Genomic DNA, 16,002 nt, shown 5'->3' with positions numbered 1-16,002 from the left:
TAGCACTACTAATTATGACTGTGTTCTCATATTAACACACTTCTGCAAATGTTTCATGTTCAAATTGTGTGCTTTTTATTATTTGGGGGAAATGTTACCAAACGCGCGGTAAACAGCTCTCACGTATCAACTTTTACCATCCCCGCGTGCCTCTCCCACTCGCGTAAAGCCGAATCTTGTATTGCATGACGCGACGCAACTTTTCGGCTGCTCCCCAAAATCCTACCAGCAGCCTACTTTCGCCAAGTCGTCGCCATTTTATTAAGCGCCTAAATAGCCCTCCCCGATCGCCTGTTATGAACCGCAATGAGATCCTGTGCTGTATCCACCGTTTTATCTCCTCCTCTGGCCACATGAAAATGGCCACGCAGTTGCATTCCCGCACATCCAACAACCCCTCTGCGCTGCCAGCCCTGTACCCCGAGCACACACACACACACACACACACACACACACACACACAAGCACGCACACACACGCAGCTGCAGCCTTCAGCCCGTCGCCACGACACGTTAGCAGGCTGTGCGCATACGAGAGCACAATCTGAGCCATTATAACTGGCGGGAGCGGTGTAACTCCCCCCCCCCTCCCCCCGAGAGAGAGAGAGAGCGAGAAAGAGAGAGGGGGGTAGAGAGAGAAGTAGGCAAAAAAATAAAAAAAAATAAGATCCAGCGTAACCAGTCCGCCACCTAGCTGCGGAGACGCGCCGACGGAGATCCGTCGACTGTATGATTATGAAAACACCCGCGCCAATGTTGTTGCACAGTAGGCTCTGCGCTCTGATGGGACTGAAACTCGGTTTTAGGGGGTGTTTTAACCTCCGCTGGCCTTAGTTATGTAATCAAAGCAACATCTAATGCACCAAAAAGCCGTGGATCGCCGCTGGTGCGAAAGGGGAGAGCAGGACAGCAACACCTTAACCTCCTGCCTAAACGCAGTTGGCTCTGGGACGCGCTCTCGGGGTAAGTAGCCTACGTAGCCTTATTACTGCTTGTCATGGCAGTCCGTATTAATGCGTGCAGGCCTGTCATCATCAGCGGGCTCAAAGCGCAGCAGGTTAAGAATTTTGTGCATCCGCTTTGCGCTAATTTTATCCCTTGTTGCCGAGTGTGTTTCCCTCCCCTCTGTTCTCCCCGCACGGTGATATTTCTTATTTCAATGTTGCTGACACCAGCAGAAGGACTGGCAGAGGACAGATAGAAGAGAGAGAGAGCGAGAGAGAGGAGAGGCGGGGAGGGGGGGCTGAGGAAAAAGGTGGCTCGGTACTAATCCGCACCAGCACAAACACTACCAGCAAGCACATTTTTTCGTGCTACGTAGCCTCCCACTTCCATGTTGAGTTTGAAACGTGCAGCTGGGTCATGTTTTAGGGCGCGTAGATGTGCGATATGTCTCAAAATAGGAGACAGGAGTGACGACAACAACAACACGTGCATGTGTGTATCATTTGTAAGTGCGACAGCATCAGGCGGGTGGTGATTTTCCGAGGTGCGCAAAGTCATTATGGAGAAGGAAGCTCCTGTTGACGTCCTCGGTAAACCAGTGATAGGTTGCTCCAGTGCGGTAACACCCCCACTGCCCATACTGTATCTACAGTAGCAACATCAGTGAGCCTACGCAGCTGCGACCCGGGTACACAATGTACGGCCAACGCACTAACTAGAGGGAAAGTGTGTGTGCGTGTGCGCGTCTGAGGAGGGGGACTCACGTGAGAAACTTCCCCGTACGCTTACCGCGAGGCTTCGTGGTTCAGTGATTTCAGATGCCATCACAGGGGCCCAATTTCCAGCTGGGCTCATGCTGTTGTCAGGCAGATGATAATAGTGTTGTAGTTATCGATGATAACGCTGTCATGGGATGGTGATGATGGCTGGAAATATGGTGGGCCATTATCATGATTTAATCGTTGCTTCGGCGCTCCCGAGCCACCGCACTGACTACAGTGTCAAGTCAACCCATCATCCTGTCACTGGAAATAGCTTCTGGTCTAATGTTAGAATAATTTTGAGTTATGTGTGAGAGGTATAGTTCTGGAGACTATAAAAAGCCATTAGTATGCACTCTGACTGATGCTGAATGGGCTTGCCCTTTTAAGTCTGAAAACCTGCCACTCTGGCTCTCCTCTTATGGCGAGTTTTCACAAACAGGTTTGTAACTCATACTGCTTGTGCTCACGGCCCCTCCGCACAGGCTTCTGGAGTGGACTTGATAATAAAAGTTGCCGCAGTTAAGTTCAAGAGGACCACTGTCCACCTCTACGCTCATTTTCTTTCATTGTAAGGAGGACTGGTCTTGGAAATGCTTTCCAAAACTGTTACATAACAGCGGTTACTGAAACAGATGTTGATTTGAGCTTCTATGATTTGGGTGTGGAGGGAGGGACCAAGAGGCACGAGAGATAGCCCACTGAGCTCTTAAATGAAAACATTATCTGAGATGCTCTCGTAAGTCTAAGGGGGCAGTTCAGAGCGCTGAGAGACAGATGAGCTATTTCATAAGAGGCGCTCAGGAGAGAGCTGCAAGAATGCTTGCCCGGGTGTGTTTTATTAGAAAATGGATGAGTGTCTCCCTTAATGAGGGAGAGCGAATAATGAAGGAAGCATGACAGAAAGATGCTGCTTCCCTTCGACATGTTGAAAAGCGGTCTGGAAACACCACGAATGAGAGTGAAAGTTTTTTCCTGGTGAGGAGAATGTTATTTTAGGGTGTGTTACTTGACTATAATGTCACATTAAAAGGCCATTTACAATGGGGGTCAATGAAAAGCTTACTTGACTTAGAGGAAGCAATGGGAGGAGGAGGAATTTGCGCTCCTTTCCAAAAATAAGTTTTACCCTTTCCTACGGATTTGTGTTACCACTACTGAAAGGGGAGGAGGGGAACAGTCGGACTGTGAATGGAGAGATTTAAGTTGGAGAGAAGGAAAAGAACGACAAGGAAGAGGAAATATGGTTCTGATTAACATGGATACAGTGTATGAGTTGACCATTTTACTGTGTGGTCTACACACACACACACACACAGAGTGAGAGAGAGAGAGAGAGAGTGGAGGGACTAATAGAGAATGCATGCAAAAGCTTACTGCCAAACATGAAAAGGGGAGTTTCGGAGAGAAAAGAAAGTACAGCAGCGGGAAGGGTGGGAGGAGGAGTGCTTGTGGGAGTAGCTGAGAACAGAAGGCGCAAAGACAGTGGAGGGAGCAGGGGAGGAGACTGGATCAAGTGTTTGAATTAGCCAGAAGCTGATTGATTGATAGATTGATTTGCGGAGAGACATGGGAAGGATTACGACATAAGTGAAAAGTGTAGAGGTTTGGGGTGTGTTCGCTGTCTTTTAGCTCCATCGATATTTGCGGATTGTCGGAGCGAACTAGCCCAGGCTGTTTTTTTTGGGGGGAATGTAAGTCAGTCTTCCAGCTAATGCCGACATTCTGGGAATCAGCAACGTTGATTGGCCTCCTGGGTTTTCTGGATGATGAGATCATCTCTGTGGACACAGACTTTAGCACCTCGCTACAGCTGCCTGAAGGAAGGGGACTTTCCCCTCAATTCCTGTACTGCTGCTGTTCAACATCTTAGCTCACTGAAATGACTAATCACTGGCCTCTCTATCTTTCTGTCTTTTCTTCCACTTTCCTTCTGCCTTTTACTCTGTCTCAGTGTAACTGTAAAGGACATCAGAGAGACCTTCCCTTGCCGGATGAAGGTACAGAGCTGCACTTGGACTCTTACTGGATCTTTTTTTTTTGTGACCCTTGTGATCGACACCTGCATTCTGCTCTTCACCCTTGACCCCACCAACCCCACTGGAGTCGTTTTAAAGTGTTGTACTGGTAACCTCACAGCATCCTACTTCTCCCCCCGACTTCTCTGATGGACCAGAGAGTGAAGGGGGGAACCCCTCCGACCACAGCCTCCACTCTGGACCCCGCCTCTGCACCTGAAGACTCTGAGCAGGACCAAGTGGCAGAGAAAAAGAGGAGAGGGGAAGTAGAGAATGGCGAGGCAGTGGGAAAAAAGGAGGAGGACAAAAAGGGAGGAGGAAGAAAGAGAGAAGGAGACAAGGGGGCAGTGCTGGAGCTGCTCATCGAGGGGCGCTGTGGCAGCGTGGGGCAGCCACAGCTTCAGCTCTCTGGCAGAGAGGCCAGCTGCCCCGAGGGGAATGTAAGAGTCCGAATTGGTCTCCAAACCAAGCGCACCAAGAAACCGCCCAAGATCTTGGAGAGCTACGTCTGCAAGCCCACCATCAGGACCTATCAGAGACAAGGCAGGGGGGGTTTGCTAAAGGGCGATGGAGAAGGAGGGGGAGCGGGCCAGCAGAGTAAAACCAGCTCTGCCCCAGACGAAGCAAACAGAGAGCAACACTCAGGCTTGGATGCTGTCCAGACCACATCCAAACAAACTGCATCTGCTGCTTCACCACCAGTTACATCATCAATACCGTTGTTGTCTTCGTCATCACAGTCACTGTCGCTGTCACCGACATTTTCTACAGCTTCCAGCCCGGCCTCTGTCCCTGTCGTAACCAGCCAAGGGACGAAGTCTGCCAAACAGGTAAGTTAAGGACAAGGCCTCACATATGTACAGCGTTCCTCATGTCAGTTGCCAACAGATTGCCCTTTTTTAAGGGGATTAATAAAGTTGATCTGAATCTGAATAAATCTGCAATTAGCTGAAGTTAGCTTGAGAAATGGCACCTTTGTGCTTTGTTTAGGCTTTTTACAGCTAACCACCATTCTCATAGAGTCTTTGATGTGGTGCAAAATCACCCAGCATTGAGCTCACTTGTAATATCTATCTAACAGCCATTGTCTCAATCCTGAAACTCAAGCAGTGCATTTTAAAAACAGACCTATAAATAGGACAACAGCACGGCAACCGCTTGGAGTTATTACAGACACTGGCCCATCAGTCCTTATGACAATCACCCAAGGGAAAGCTTATAGCTTTAGCTGCACAAACGCCACTCAAGCTACAGCATACCAAAATTACAGAACAAGTATGAAATGTCAAGCCTTCTCATCTGTATTAGTGGCAATTTATAGCCACCAATAGCAAGGCTTTCTCTCCCTCTCTTTCTGTCTCTGCTTGGCTCTCTATATCTGTCCCTCTCTTCTATTTTTACATCCCCTCTTTTCTCTACCTGCTCTCATTTATCTTTCACTCCCCCTCGGTCCCTGTCCCACTCCCTTCCTCTCCGTTTCTCTGCCTTTGTATTTCTCCTCTCTTTGTCAACCCCATTCCTGTTTCCACTCTCTCCTCCTCAGTGTGCCCTCGTTTCTCTGCTTGATTGAGTCGTTTTTATCTTCACTGTCCTTTTTAATGGGGAACAATAACAAAAGAATTTCAGTTACTGTCTCTTTTTCATTGTCCGTCACTGTTGTTGACAGCAAACTAAAAGATGCCTATGACAGAGATTTGCTTTTTTCTTTCTTTCTTTTTTCTCTGTTTTTCATCTCTCAGGTTCCTATCAAGCTGGCCGATAAGACAGAGGGGAATTCATCTGAGAGAGTGAAGAAAGACAAATCTCAGAGCGTCAATGGCCAGCCCGTCCTTGCAGGACCCAAACCCTGCTCACCCACAACAGACCAGGCAGCTTCAACTACTCCTTCCAGCCCATGCATCCAGACGCAGTCTCCACTGGAAACCAGGAATGATGAAAACACCTCCAAGAAGCATAATGGTTTGGTACAGACAACCAAACAGAAGGGCCTGTCCAATGGGAAAGGCTCCTCTAACATTCTTGGCACTCCTACTTCATCCAAAGTCAAAGTTGGAAAACACAGCACTTCCACCTCTACTTCTTCCATGGACTCTTCAACAAGACCTCTAGTCTCCACTGGTTCCCATAAAGAACTTAGCCTTTCCAATAAGAGCAGGCCAGAATCTCCCTCCTATCCCTCAATTACCCCAAAACCGCAGTCATCCCTCGCTGTGGAACTCTCTGTCCAATCCCAAGGTCACGATCCCTCTGTAGAGCACCCGCTGGAGAAAAAGAGAGAGAAAGAGAGAAAAGCAAAAAAAGAGAAACGCAAAGACAAGAAGTCGAAGCGAGATAGGCTGGAGGCTGATAAAGCAAAAAACGAGGGCAGAAAGGAGGAGGGTAAGAAGAAGAAAAAGGAAAAAGGGAAGGATGGGAAATCGAGACATGGAAAAGAAAAGGATGAACGACATAGAAGTGATGATATACGGAAGGATGATCTAAAGAGTGACAGAGGAAAGGTTGAGAAAAAGAGGGATAAGCTCAGCCCAGACAGACAAAGAATAGAGGATAACAGTGCAAAATGTGGGGAAACTGCTGACAACGGCAAGCTAGATAAAACCTGCAAATTAGTGAATACAGGCAGACCAGATGAGAAGGAGAAGACAGATAACAGTTGCAAGTCAGTTACACAAGCTGAGGCAGCAACAACAACAGGTGACACGAGTAAATCAAAAGAACAGGACGTCTCGAGACATTCAACAGTGCCTCCAAGCCACCCCTCCTCTTCTGCTCCTCCCCCTGTGCCCACGCCTTCTGCCCATTCTCCCATTTCTCCCCCTTCTTCCCCACAAGAGCAGGATAGCCGACCGCTCAAAAAACGTAAAGCCAGAAGGCCCAGCTGGACCAAGCTGGTGCACCGGGCTCAGAGAGTGGAAAATCAGGAAGCTCCTTCTGATTCACTACAAAATCCTTTACTGAGTTTCACCCAGAACACCAAGACGCCCCTTCCTGCCAAAGCCACTATTCAGCAGAGTGATGAGTCACACCCAGCAACCTCTGGCTCCCTAACCAGCAGCTCCTCCCCAGTGTCTTCTGCAACCAAACCTCCAACCCCAAAGCAGAATCACCCCACATCAGAATCCAGCCCCCCTTCTTCCAGAAACCCCATAAACACGGCCCGAAAAAGGGGTCGTCCTAAATCCTACAGCTCTAGTTTAGACGAACCTCCCCCTCAGCTTACACCAAACGATATCGCAACTGAGGTGCCTCTCCGGGGCTGTGACGGAGTTCCGAAAGCCCCTGTGCTGGAGCCAAGTGCAATACTACAGTGTGTGGCTCAGTCTAAATCCAGCCCCAAGAAGCGTGGCCGGCCTCCCAAACGACCTTTCCCCGAGGAGGCGAGTGGAGATGCACTAAATCACGCTGATCATACAGTGAGTGGTAAAGATTTTCACCCCCCTGAAAAGGGAAACAGGCAGCTAAAGCTCAGGAGGCTGATTAATGAGATGAAGAAAAGAAAGAAGAGGAGATTTCACAAAGTAATGCTGTCTGGGTATTTAGGAAAGGAAGGAAGGGCAGGAGAGGCAGCAGATGGTGAGACTTCTCAGAGAATGTGTAAATCGATAGAGGCTACAACAGTACACACACTCTCAGCCCTGTCCTCCTCCTTTGGAAGTAAGCTAGGCCCTCAGATCAATGTGAGCAAGAGGGGGACCATCTACATGGGCAAGAGGCGAGGACGCAAGCCTAAATCCCAAACCGCCAACCTAAATTCAAACTCCCAGAACTCCACTCACTCCTCTCTGTTTACCAGTCCCTCAGAAACTTCTCTCTTCTCGACTAACCAACCCCAGCCTCCTCCGTCTCACCCGTTTCCCTCCCCATCTCTTACTCACTCCAGTGGGGCCCAGAGTCCTTACAGTGAGGGCAGCCTCGCAGAACCAACATCCTCCCTACTTTTTCCTCACCCCTTCTACCTCCCCTCCCCATCCTCCTCCTGTACCTCCCCCCGTCCTCCCTCCTCCTCATCGCTCTCTCCCTTTGTGAAGAAGAGCTGTCCATGTCAGGGAAGGCATCACTTCCCCTTTCACCAGTCTTCATGTAAGCTCTCTTGCCCCACCCCTCCACTGCATCACACACCTGGCTCTCCTGGCCACCTGAAAGAGGCCACCCCGTCCCCGAGGAGTGAATCACACAGCGAAGAGACCCTGCCCAGCGACAGCGGGATCGGAACAGACAACAACAGCGTCTCTGAGCGAGGGGAGATGAGGGGACCTCGGGGCGTGTTGAGGATGGGTCAGGGGTCAGGAGCGATTCTAGGTGGTCAAAGGCACCTTTCTTCCATCATGGACTGTCCCTCTCCAGTCTCTTTGCCTCTGTCTCACATCCCCAGACACACCAACCCCATGGCCAACTCAAATACCATGGAGCGGCACAGAGACCGACATCGACACAGGCGCAGGGATTACGATTGTTCTCCTTCCTGTACCTGCTTGTGTCCCTGCCCCTGTCCAGGACACAACAAGTGCACTCATTCGGACTATTATTCCTGTGTTGGGCACAATGCACTGAAGAGACAGAAAAATAAACACAAGAAGAAGCACCAGCAGCTGCACATGCAGGACCCAGAGTTTCTGGCCGAACTCGAAGACTTAATCAGTCAGTTCAGCGAGGTACATATCGGACGGCGTAGCTGGGCGAGGACAGGACTGGGACAAGGCTTTGATGGGAGTGCGAATGCTGCCGGAGGAAGGCGACATCATTCCTCCTCTTCCCATCGCTCCAACATTTTCAGGATCAATCTAAATGGCTTCTACTCTCCTCACCCGTCATCTTTCTCTGCTAATCCCACGTTCTCCCCGCAGCCTTTCTACCCTTGCCACTGCAACAGAAAGCCAGACCGCAGGCAATGCGGCTGCCCTTCAAAGTTTCAGGAGACCATTGAGAATATGGGCTTCTACAACAGCTATCCCACAACCACAACACTTTACCACCACCTCCCCTCCTACACGCTTCCATCTCCCCACCAGTATGCCCCTCATCAGCCCCACCACGCCCACTTTCTCCTTAATCCACCTAGGTTTCACAGGCGGAGGAGTAGGCTGCTGAGGGAGGGAGCTTTAGGAGGGGAAATCGAAGGGGATATCGGGGTAGGCAGTGGAGGACGGCCACACCTCGGCTCAGGGTTCGCATCCGGCTTCTCTTACGGCTGCGGGAGGAGTGAACACAAACACAAACATAAACATCGTCACAGGCACTGCGAACGAGACGTGGACGAGGAGGAGGAGATACACGAGGACGAGGAGGAAGATGGAGTGGAACGAGAGGGGCTGGCCTGCTCAAAGTCAAGGTTGGGGTTCGTTTTGGGGCAAGGAGAAGGAGGAAGGAAAGTGGCAAGGGGAACAGGGAGCATGCTGGGTAAAGAATCAACTTGGCTGCGTGAGAATGGAAATGATTCCTTTTCCGCTGTCGCTGCTGCCGCTGCTGCCGCTGCCTCATCGTCATCGTCCGCAGACAGGTACAAACACACTTCGCTCACGTCACTGGGGCTGGGATCCTCTCACCTGTCTTCATTCGGAGGAGGATGGGGCGGGCTGGGTCAGAGCTGGGCGAAATTTGGGAGTCTGGGAGCTACAGCGTTCGGAAACTCAAACCCCAGCTGGAGAGGCTTCACCGGAGACCAGCATGCAGGAAGACTGATCGCGTCGGACGGCGAGGACGAAGATGGGGACGAGGATGTTCAAGAGTCGCATCTGTACACGACGTCCCCATCGCCGACACACACCAACCTGTTCACGTCTGCTGCCATAGCAACAGGAGGGAGGGGTCTGAGCAGTGGATTGGCCATTAGGAATCAAGGAAATGTAGAGAGGTCGTGGAGGAGACACGAACCGGCGTGGACAGAGAGGAGAGACGCAGGTGAGGGTGCATGAATGATTTGATCTCTGACAAGTCTTTGCTTTCACCCGATCGATCAGTGCGAGGCTGCGATCGCATGACAGCGTGACTGTGCTGATGAATGCTACAGAAATCTCCACTGAGAGCATTTTGAGTTTTGCGAATAGGCTGTTGTGTTCTGCTACTGTGTCAACGGCGGAGAATATGAATATATAGGATACTGACAGTAATCTAGATAAAGCAGGGAATCTATCATCAAATGTACCTACCACTGAAATATGACAGCAGCGAGCAAATCATGACAGCTAGCTGAGTGAATAAGATTTATGCTTCTTTCCACTTCTTTCCACTTGCACGGTATGACAGATTTTTATATTTGTGCAATGTGGAGATGAAACTGTGCTACCAGTAGTGTCCCCAGTATAGGGACAGCGCTGCTTTTTCTCAGGTGTTGTTAAGCCATGCATCAAAAGCCTGGAGGGTGTTTGAGAGGAAATCAGACTCCATTCTTTTTATAGCTAATTTCAGACTCTCTCTGCTGTGCGAGAGACGATGCCTGACACAAACACACAGCCTCTCAGCAACCACTATCTGCTGGAATTTTTATAAAGTGTTATAGCAGGAGAGCAGCGTCTTGATGGGAATCTGCCAGAAAATCTTTGAAATCTTCCTGGTCGGCAGTGAACCACACGCTGTTGCAGCCTAGGGCTACCCAGTGAGAACAGTCATTAGTTAACCACCAGATTGGCTATTTAAAGATTGGCCTATCCCTCACTGCTGCCCAACAAGGCCTATTTGACTTGGAAAAATCCAATAAGGAAAGAGTGGTCAGTCTTGTCACTGGCAGTGGAAAATGGAACAAAAAGACGAATGACCTCAGAGAGATGGATAAAGGAATAGCACAGAGGTCAGACGGGGGGCAAAGGAAAAATGTTTTTGCAAGCGGAGGAATACATTTGACATCCGTTCGCCGTCTGTAGCTGCTGAGCTTTCTGGGGTTGTATTTCACAGTAACCGAATTTGTAAAAAATAAATAGTGTGCTTAGTGCATATTTGTGCATGCTCACTGAAAAAGCATGCATGATGCACCGTGTTTATGTCTGTTTTTCTTTTCCTTGTTTTTTGTGGCGTGCATAAATCACTTTTTAATGTGTTTCCCAGAAGTGAAATGGTCAGAGGAAATGTTGTGACTCACCTAATGTGCGGCCTATGTGCATGACTCAGCCTAGACTGGCCTCACCTCACACCTCCTGCCGGCTCAATCACAGATCCACATCTGTCTCATTTCCTCTCCACCACTTACACCCCACCCTCCCCTCATGCCTCCGACTGCCCCCCCCCCCCCTTGTTATTTCGATGACTTCAGGTTTACAAGGTGACTCGAGAAGCCGAGGGCAGCAGAAAAGTGTGCCAACGTCAGACAGCGCGGCGCTGAAGAACAAAAGAAGGCCAGGACGGCCCAGGAAGCACCCGCTGCCCTCCTCTGTGTCCTCCCTCGCGCACTTATCTGCAACGCCGTCCATGTCCTCACCTGAAATCTTGCCAGGACACAGCCACGTCAGAGATGAGAGAGAAGTGGGAGGGAGAACAGAAGAAAGACTGCCAGAGAGAGACAGGGGAGGAGGCGACACGGCGCAGCAGGTGACGGAGTCGGAGCTGCAGGCCAAGAGGAAGAGAGGACGGAAGAGAAAACACAGTGACTCGCCCTGTCATCAGAGGTAAACACCTGAGCTGGTTGACTTGAAAATTCAATACAACCACTCACTACTGTCCTATTAACCCATCGTTTTCAGCACTGTGTGCTAAACCAGTGCCTTTCTCTCTTTCTTTTCCCTCTCTATCATTCTATCTCTCTCTTTGTGCTTTCCTTTTTAGTGTCGCTGAGGATAAATCCGAGTGCGACGCCCTCCCTGAATGTTTTAGCCAGTCAGACGTCGACCAGGCTCCGCCCCAACCCGTAACCATCCAAAGAGAGGAAAAGGCCGATGGTCCTCCCAGGAAGAAATTCCTGAGGGCAGGTCTTTACTCTGATGATTACAAAACTACAGAGTGAGTTGACTGAATCCATAAACAAACTATTATAATGGGGTTTTTTTTTCCGTTATCTGTTTTTTATTTTTTGTTTGTTTGTTTAAATATTTATTATGCATCTTTCCTAGCCCCCCCTCCCAAACCCAGAAGAACTGCAAAGAGAACATGGAGTACACGCCAGGGGAGAACGAGTACAGCCTTTTACCTGCTCCCATCCATGTCGGTGAGTATATAAGAAAATGTAAACACTGCTAGTGTGTACTATGTTCTTGTAGTAATGCAGCTAAGCTCACTTTATCTTCTTCAGGGAAGTACCTGAGGCTAAAAAGAATTAATTTCCAGCTGCCCTATGATGTGATGTGGCTCTGGCAGCACAACCAGGTACAGTCACACCAGATCAGACTTTGCAGGGCATAAGCTTTTAAAAAAATGTCCTTGGATCTATCTTTCATGTTGTTTGGTTACAGCTTCACCGACAGCCTGCTGTCCCCCTGAAGAGGAAGCGGCGTTACTGTGAGTCGCCGCTATTACAGTGTTACAGCAGTTGTTAGATGTCGTCAGGTTTAGCTGACTTGCTGGATAATTTCTTTCTTACCGTGTTTCTTTCTCTCTGATTCACTCAGGCCGGCTGAAAGAGAGGACTGCATCATATCAGCAGACAGCGGTGAGTTTTTTGTGGCTCGTGGTTATTTGATTCCAGTGATGAATGTTTTTGCAATAATCTGTCCCGAAGCTTACGCGCGTCTCTGCATTTATTGTAAAGGAGGAGAGCTCCAGTGACATTACCAGCTTGTTCCCGCACCTCGACATGGAGCCTTTGACCAGCAGCGAGAGGTACGGAAAGTACACGACGATTCGCGTTTCACATTAAACTATTTGTTGCGATATTATTGAACTAATGTCAGCAGTTCATGTTTCTCCATTTGTGCCGGGCCAGGAGCTTTGTGGTGAAGCACCATGTGTTCCTTGTGAGGAACTGGGAGCTGGTGAGAGACAGACAAATCCGGATGAGAATAGAGAGGGAGAGAGAACGAGACGCAGAGGGGGAGGGAGAGGAGGGCGACTCACGACATCTGTCCTGTGAAGGAGCCAATGGGGACGACAGCCACATCAAGTCAGGTCCATGAAGCAAGTGTGTGTGTTAGTTTTTGTTTCTGTAGGTGTTCGTGTATGCCCCCGTGTATGTGGTTTAAACTCTATACATTTTCATTTCTACCGACTTCTTTCGGCGTCTTGTGTTGTGTCTTTTCCTCCACGTGTGCATGTATGTGTACGTGTGTGCCGTACAGACCGCCGTCCTCACAACTGGCTTGTCTCTGCATATCATACTCAGCAACAAAAACTAAGTGGTTTTCCAACCACAGAATTCAGCCTGCAGAAATGTTTCCCCATTTCTGTCATCCACCGCTGGTGTCCAAGAACCCAGCAGGCATCAACTTTCCCCATTAACAGTGAAACCACACACAGTTTCCATCAAAGACTCCATGACTGATTGCAGATAGAAATCAAGGGGAAATAAGGACACTTGCATAATTACAGACATTTCTGTAAAAGAAACGAGCGCAGTTTTCATTTCCTCCTACGTCGCCTTCACTAACATACAGAAAACTCTTTGGCCTTTGACCCTCAGATCATCCAGTGGGGGTGGAAGTGACGGTTATCAGCAGTGACCCCCCCCACCAAAGTCAGGACACCTCCAGCTCGTTCACTGCCAGCCCCTGTGTGAGTCAACAAATCTACAAACATTAAAATATATATATATATATATATTAACAATGCAAAAATTCCACAAGGATAAAAAATCTGCTTTTGAAATTAACTGTGCATACTTGTTCACTCCAGCCCACCAAAACCCACAGCAGACATGAGGAGGAGGGAGAGGAAGAAAAACAAGGGGAAGGAGAAGTTTGCAGCAGAGAACAGAGGAGGAAACGGCTGAATGATTTACTTTTGAACCTGCAGCATTCATAAGCTAAAAAGAGGGGGTAAGTGAAACGTCTGCCGCTGAAGCAGAAGCCAGAAGTATGTGTACTATTTAGCTGACAGTATCTTTTCTTTTGTGTAGGTGGGACCACTCTGAGAAAGGGACCAGGACCCACCACTGGACAGATGAACTGATGTCACAACGCTGCTGTTAACAATGGCAGTCCCGCAGAGAAGAAGCGAGAAAAAGGAGACGAGATCTGGCGAATTATACCAGCTGAAAATGCAAAAGAAAGACATCTCAAACGCTGACAGATGAGTGTGTTGATCCTAGCTTTCTGAAGGGCATCCACATCAAGGATGAAACCATGGCAACACATCTTTTGTCCGAGCGGTGAGGGATGAGAGAAACAGAGATAGACTGTCCCGTATGAAAGAAAGAAAGAAAAAGAAAGAAAGAAACAGACCAGCTGAAATGAATTTGCACTAGTGCTGATTGAACAAGCACACTAAAGACTGTATGTATGCTGAGTGGACACACTATAAACACACACATACTGTACACTTTGATTGCTCTTACTTCAGCACCTTAAGCAAATTTGGGAAAGACGGACATTGCAGGGGAGTTTGGATATGGACTTATATGGTACTCAGCATTTCAGCTCCGACGTTTCCAAGAGACGAGGAGCTCGCAGGCTGCCCAGAGCAATACAAAATGTAGCCTGGGCCCTAAGTAGGTCAAAATTGAACGCTCATTTAGTTGGTAAGCTTTCAAAGTCACATTGCACCTTTGGGAAAATGACACGAGAGGAGACGTGAGCCAGTTAAAAGCTGTTGAGACAGTGTTAGGGGGTTTTCTTCACTTTATCAAGACAGTGTCTGCTATGTACCAGTGAATAGGCAGGGGAGGGGGTGGGCTTAGTGATAGGAATTTTGGCATCGCTGCAAGAGAATTTCTAATGAGGTTTTAAGAAAGAAGTTATTTTTTGGAGAAAAAACAAAGACAGCTCGAGTCGTGTCCGCTAAAAGAAATGGACGAAATATATTCACGATAGGAATGTTTATTGTTAACTATTTTCAGTATTGCTTCTGAGGGAGGAGAGGTGGACATGTAAAAAGTGTTTTTGTTTACTTCAGACTGCCTTTGAGAATGTTTCACTCTTTGCTTCAGAGCATTGACAATCAGAATGTCCTCGGCAGGAGGGAGGAAGGAGAGCGGAAAGGGAATGAGAATCGATTTGCCCCAAATGCTCTGTAGAAGTGCCATGTTGTCTTGTGTACGTACCTAAGCGAACTCATGCAGTCTTTAAAAGCAATATCTCCTCTGATAAGGACTATATAAGAACTTCCTTTTTAAGATAAACTAAGAAAAAGAAAAAAAAAAAGTTGTGAATATTTGAAGATTGGAGGTCATTTTTCTGTACAGATGCAAAGTAGTTTGTTCTCATCTTAGGAACATCGGGCTAATCCACTTATTGGAAGTAACATAAGCGTTTAGTTACGTGTGAATGTACAGTACATCGAGAGACCTGTTTTCTTTCTGTCAGCAGTAGCGTGTAAAATTAGTATTATACACAATACAGTCTGGATTATACATGAAAGTTAATAAACCTTTCATTTTACTAAGATGTTTTTAAGAAACTATACAGCTGACCAATATATCAGACATTTTCCCTTAAAGTTGACTATGATTGTATATGATTTATTTTGTTTTTTGTAGGACATAACTTGTCTGTTTGGTTTGTTTGGGTTTTCTTTTATTGGTTGTTTTTATTTGATTTTCTTTAGCCGAGCGTTACTTTTGTTTTTGGTCAGACAATCAGTGACAGTGACTTAGTTTTTCCAGTGTTACATTTCTGCTCTCTTTCAGTAGTGTGGCTTCTAATAACAAGCCAAGAAAGTGCAATTTCTTTGACTGTTTACATACTGTATGTATATTTTTCCCTCTTTCCTTTTTTAAACTAAGAGCACTACATTATTGCCAGTGGATGATTAACTTTATAGCAAAGGTACACGTAAAGAGTTATTTATCTAGTTTGCATGACATGTAACCTTTGCCTGTTGCCTCTGATAATGTGCTTAAAAAAACAAACAAAAAAAACAGTGATAACTCAACGCCATAGAATGTCAGCTCAAACTTTTTGCCTCTGTATCCATAATAATAAAAGCATTTTATGTCTACTAGTACTAAACCCTGAATGCTCGTGGTGTCTCAGCTTAAAGACCTCCTTCTTGCTTTGTTTACTATAAGGGGACGGGGGTTAGCTCAAGCTGATTAACATCAGCTTGAGCTAACAGTGCTATCTAGTGGCGTTAGATTGTATATCTCACAATGTGTTGTCCTCCATAATGACCCACAAAGGAGGACGCTACCACAGAAACGGTTACAAGATGGGGGAGGGCTGCAGCTCGCCCTGGAGACGTTTTCTCCTCTTTCTGCCCTTCAGA

General features: G+C 47.8%; 1 protein-coding gene across 4 annotated transcripts; it reads left to right on the top strand.

The window, feature by feature from the left end:
* Positions 1–482: 482 nt before the first annotated feature.
* Positions 483–15,738, top strand: LOC146698675 (uncharacterized). Of its 4 annotated transcripts, XM_085473922.1 has the most exons (14): positions 487–962; positions 3,660–4,553; positions 5,463–9,621; positions 10,967–11,318; positions 11,476–11,649; positions 11,760–11,854; positions 11,939–12,012; positions 12,099–12,144; positions 12,255–12,295; positions 12,395–12,465; positions 12,569–12,750; positions 13,262–13,353; positions 13,474–13,616; positions 13,697–15,738. In XM_085473922.1, exons 2-13 carry the CDS (start codon positions 3,873–3,875, stop codon positions 13,600–13,602), a joined length of 6,096 nt encoding a protein of 2,031 aa, XP_085330048.1. In that variant the 5' UTR covers positions 487–962; positions 3,660–3,872; the 3' UTR covers positions 13,603–13,616; positions 13,697–15,738. The 4 variants fall into 4 exon arrangements, 3 of the variants coding, with proteins under 3 accessions (XP_085330050.1, XP_085330049.1, XP_085330048.1); XR_014923049.1 differs by lacking the exon at positions 13,697–15,738 and having other exon boundaries at positions 485–962; positions 12,569–12,745; positions 13,474–13,538; XM_085473923.1 differs by lacking the exons at positions 13,474–13,616; positions 13,697–15,738 and having other exon boundaries at positions 485–962; positions 12,569–12,763; positions 13,262–13,326.
* Positions 15,739–16,002: the final 264 nt, after the last annotated feature.

This window comes from Copadichromis virginalis, linkage group LG11, assembly GCF_057382275.1.
Source record: "Copadichromis virginalis isolate Kocher_CV1m ecotype Utaka linkage group LG11, C_Virginalis_male_GT1.1, whole genome shotgun sequence".
Taxonomy (NCBI): domain Eukaryota; kingdom Metazoa; phylum Chordata; class Actinopteri; order Cichliformes; family Cichlidae; genus Copadichromis; species Copadichromis virginalis.
This window is presented reverse-complemented; position numbering and strand designations above follow the sequence as displayed.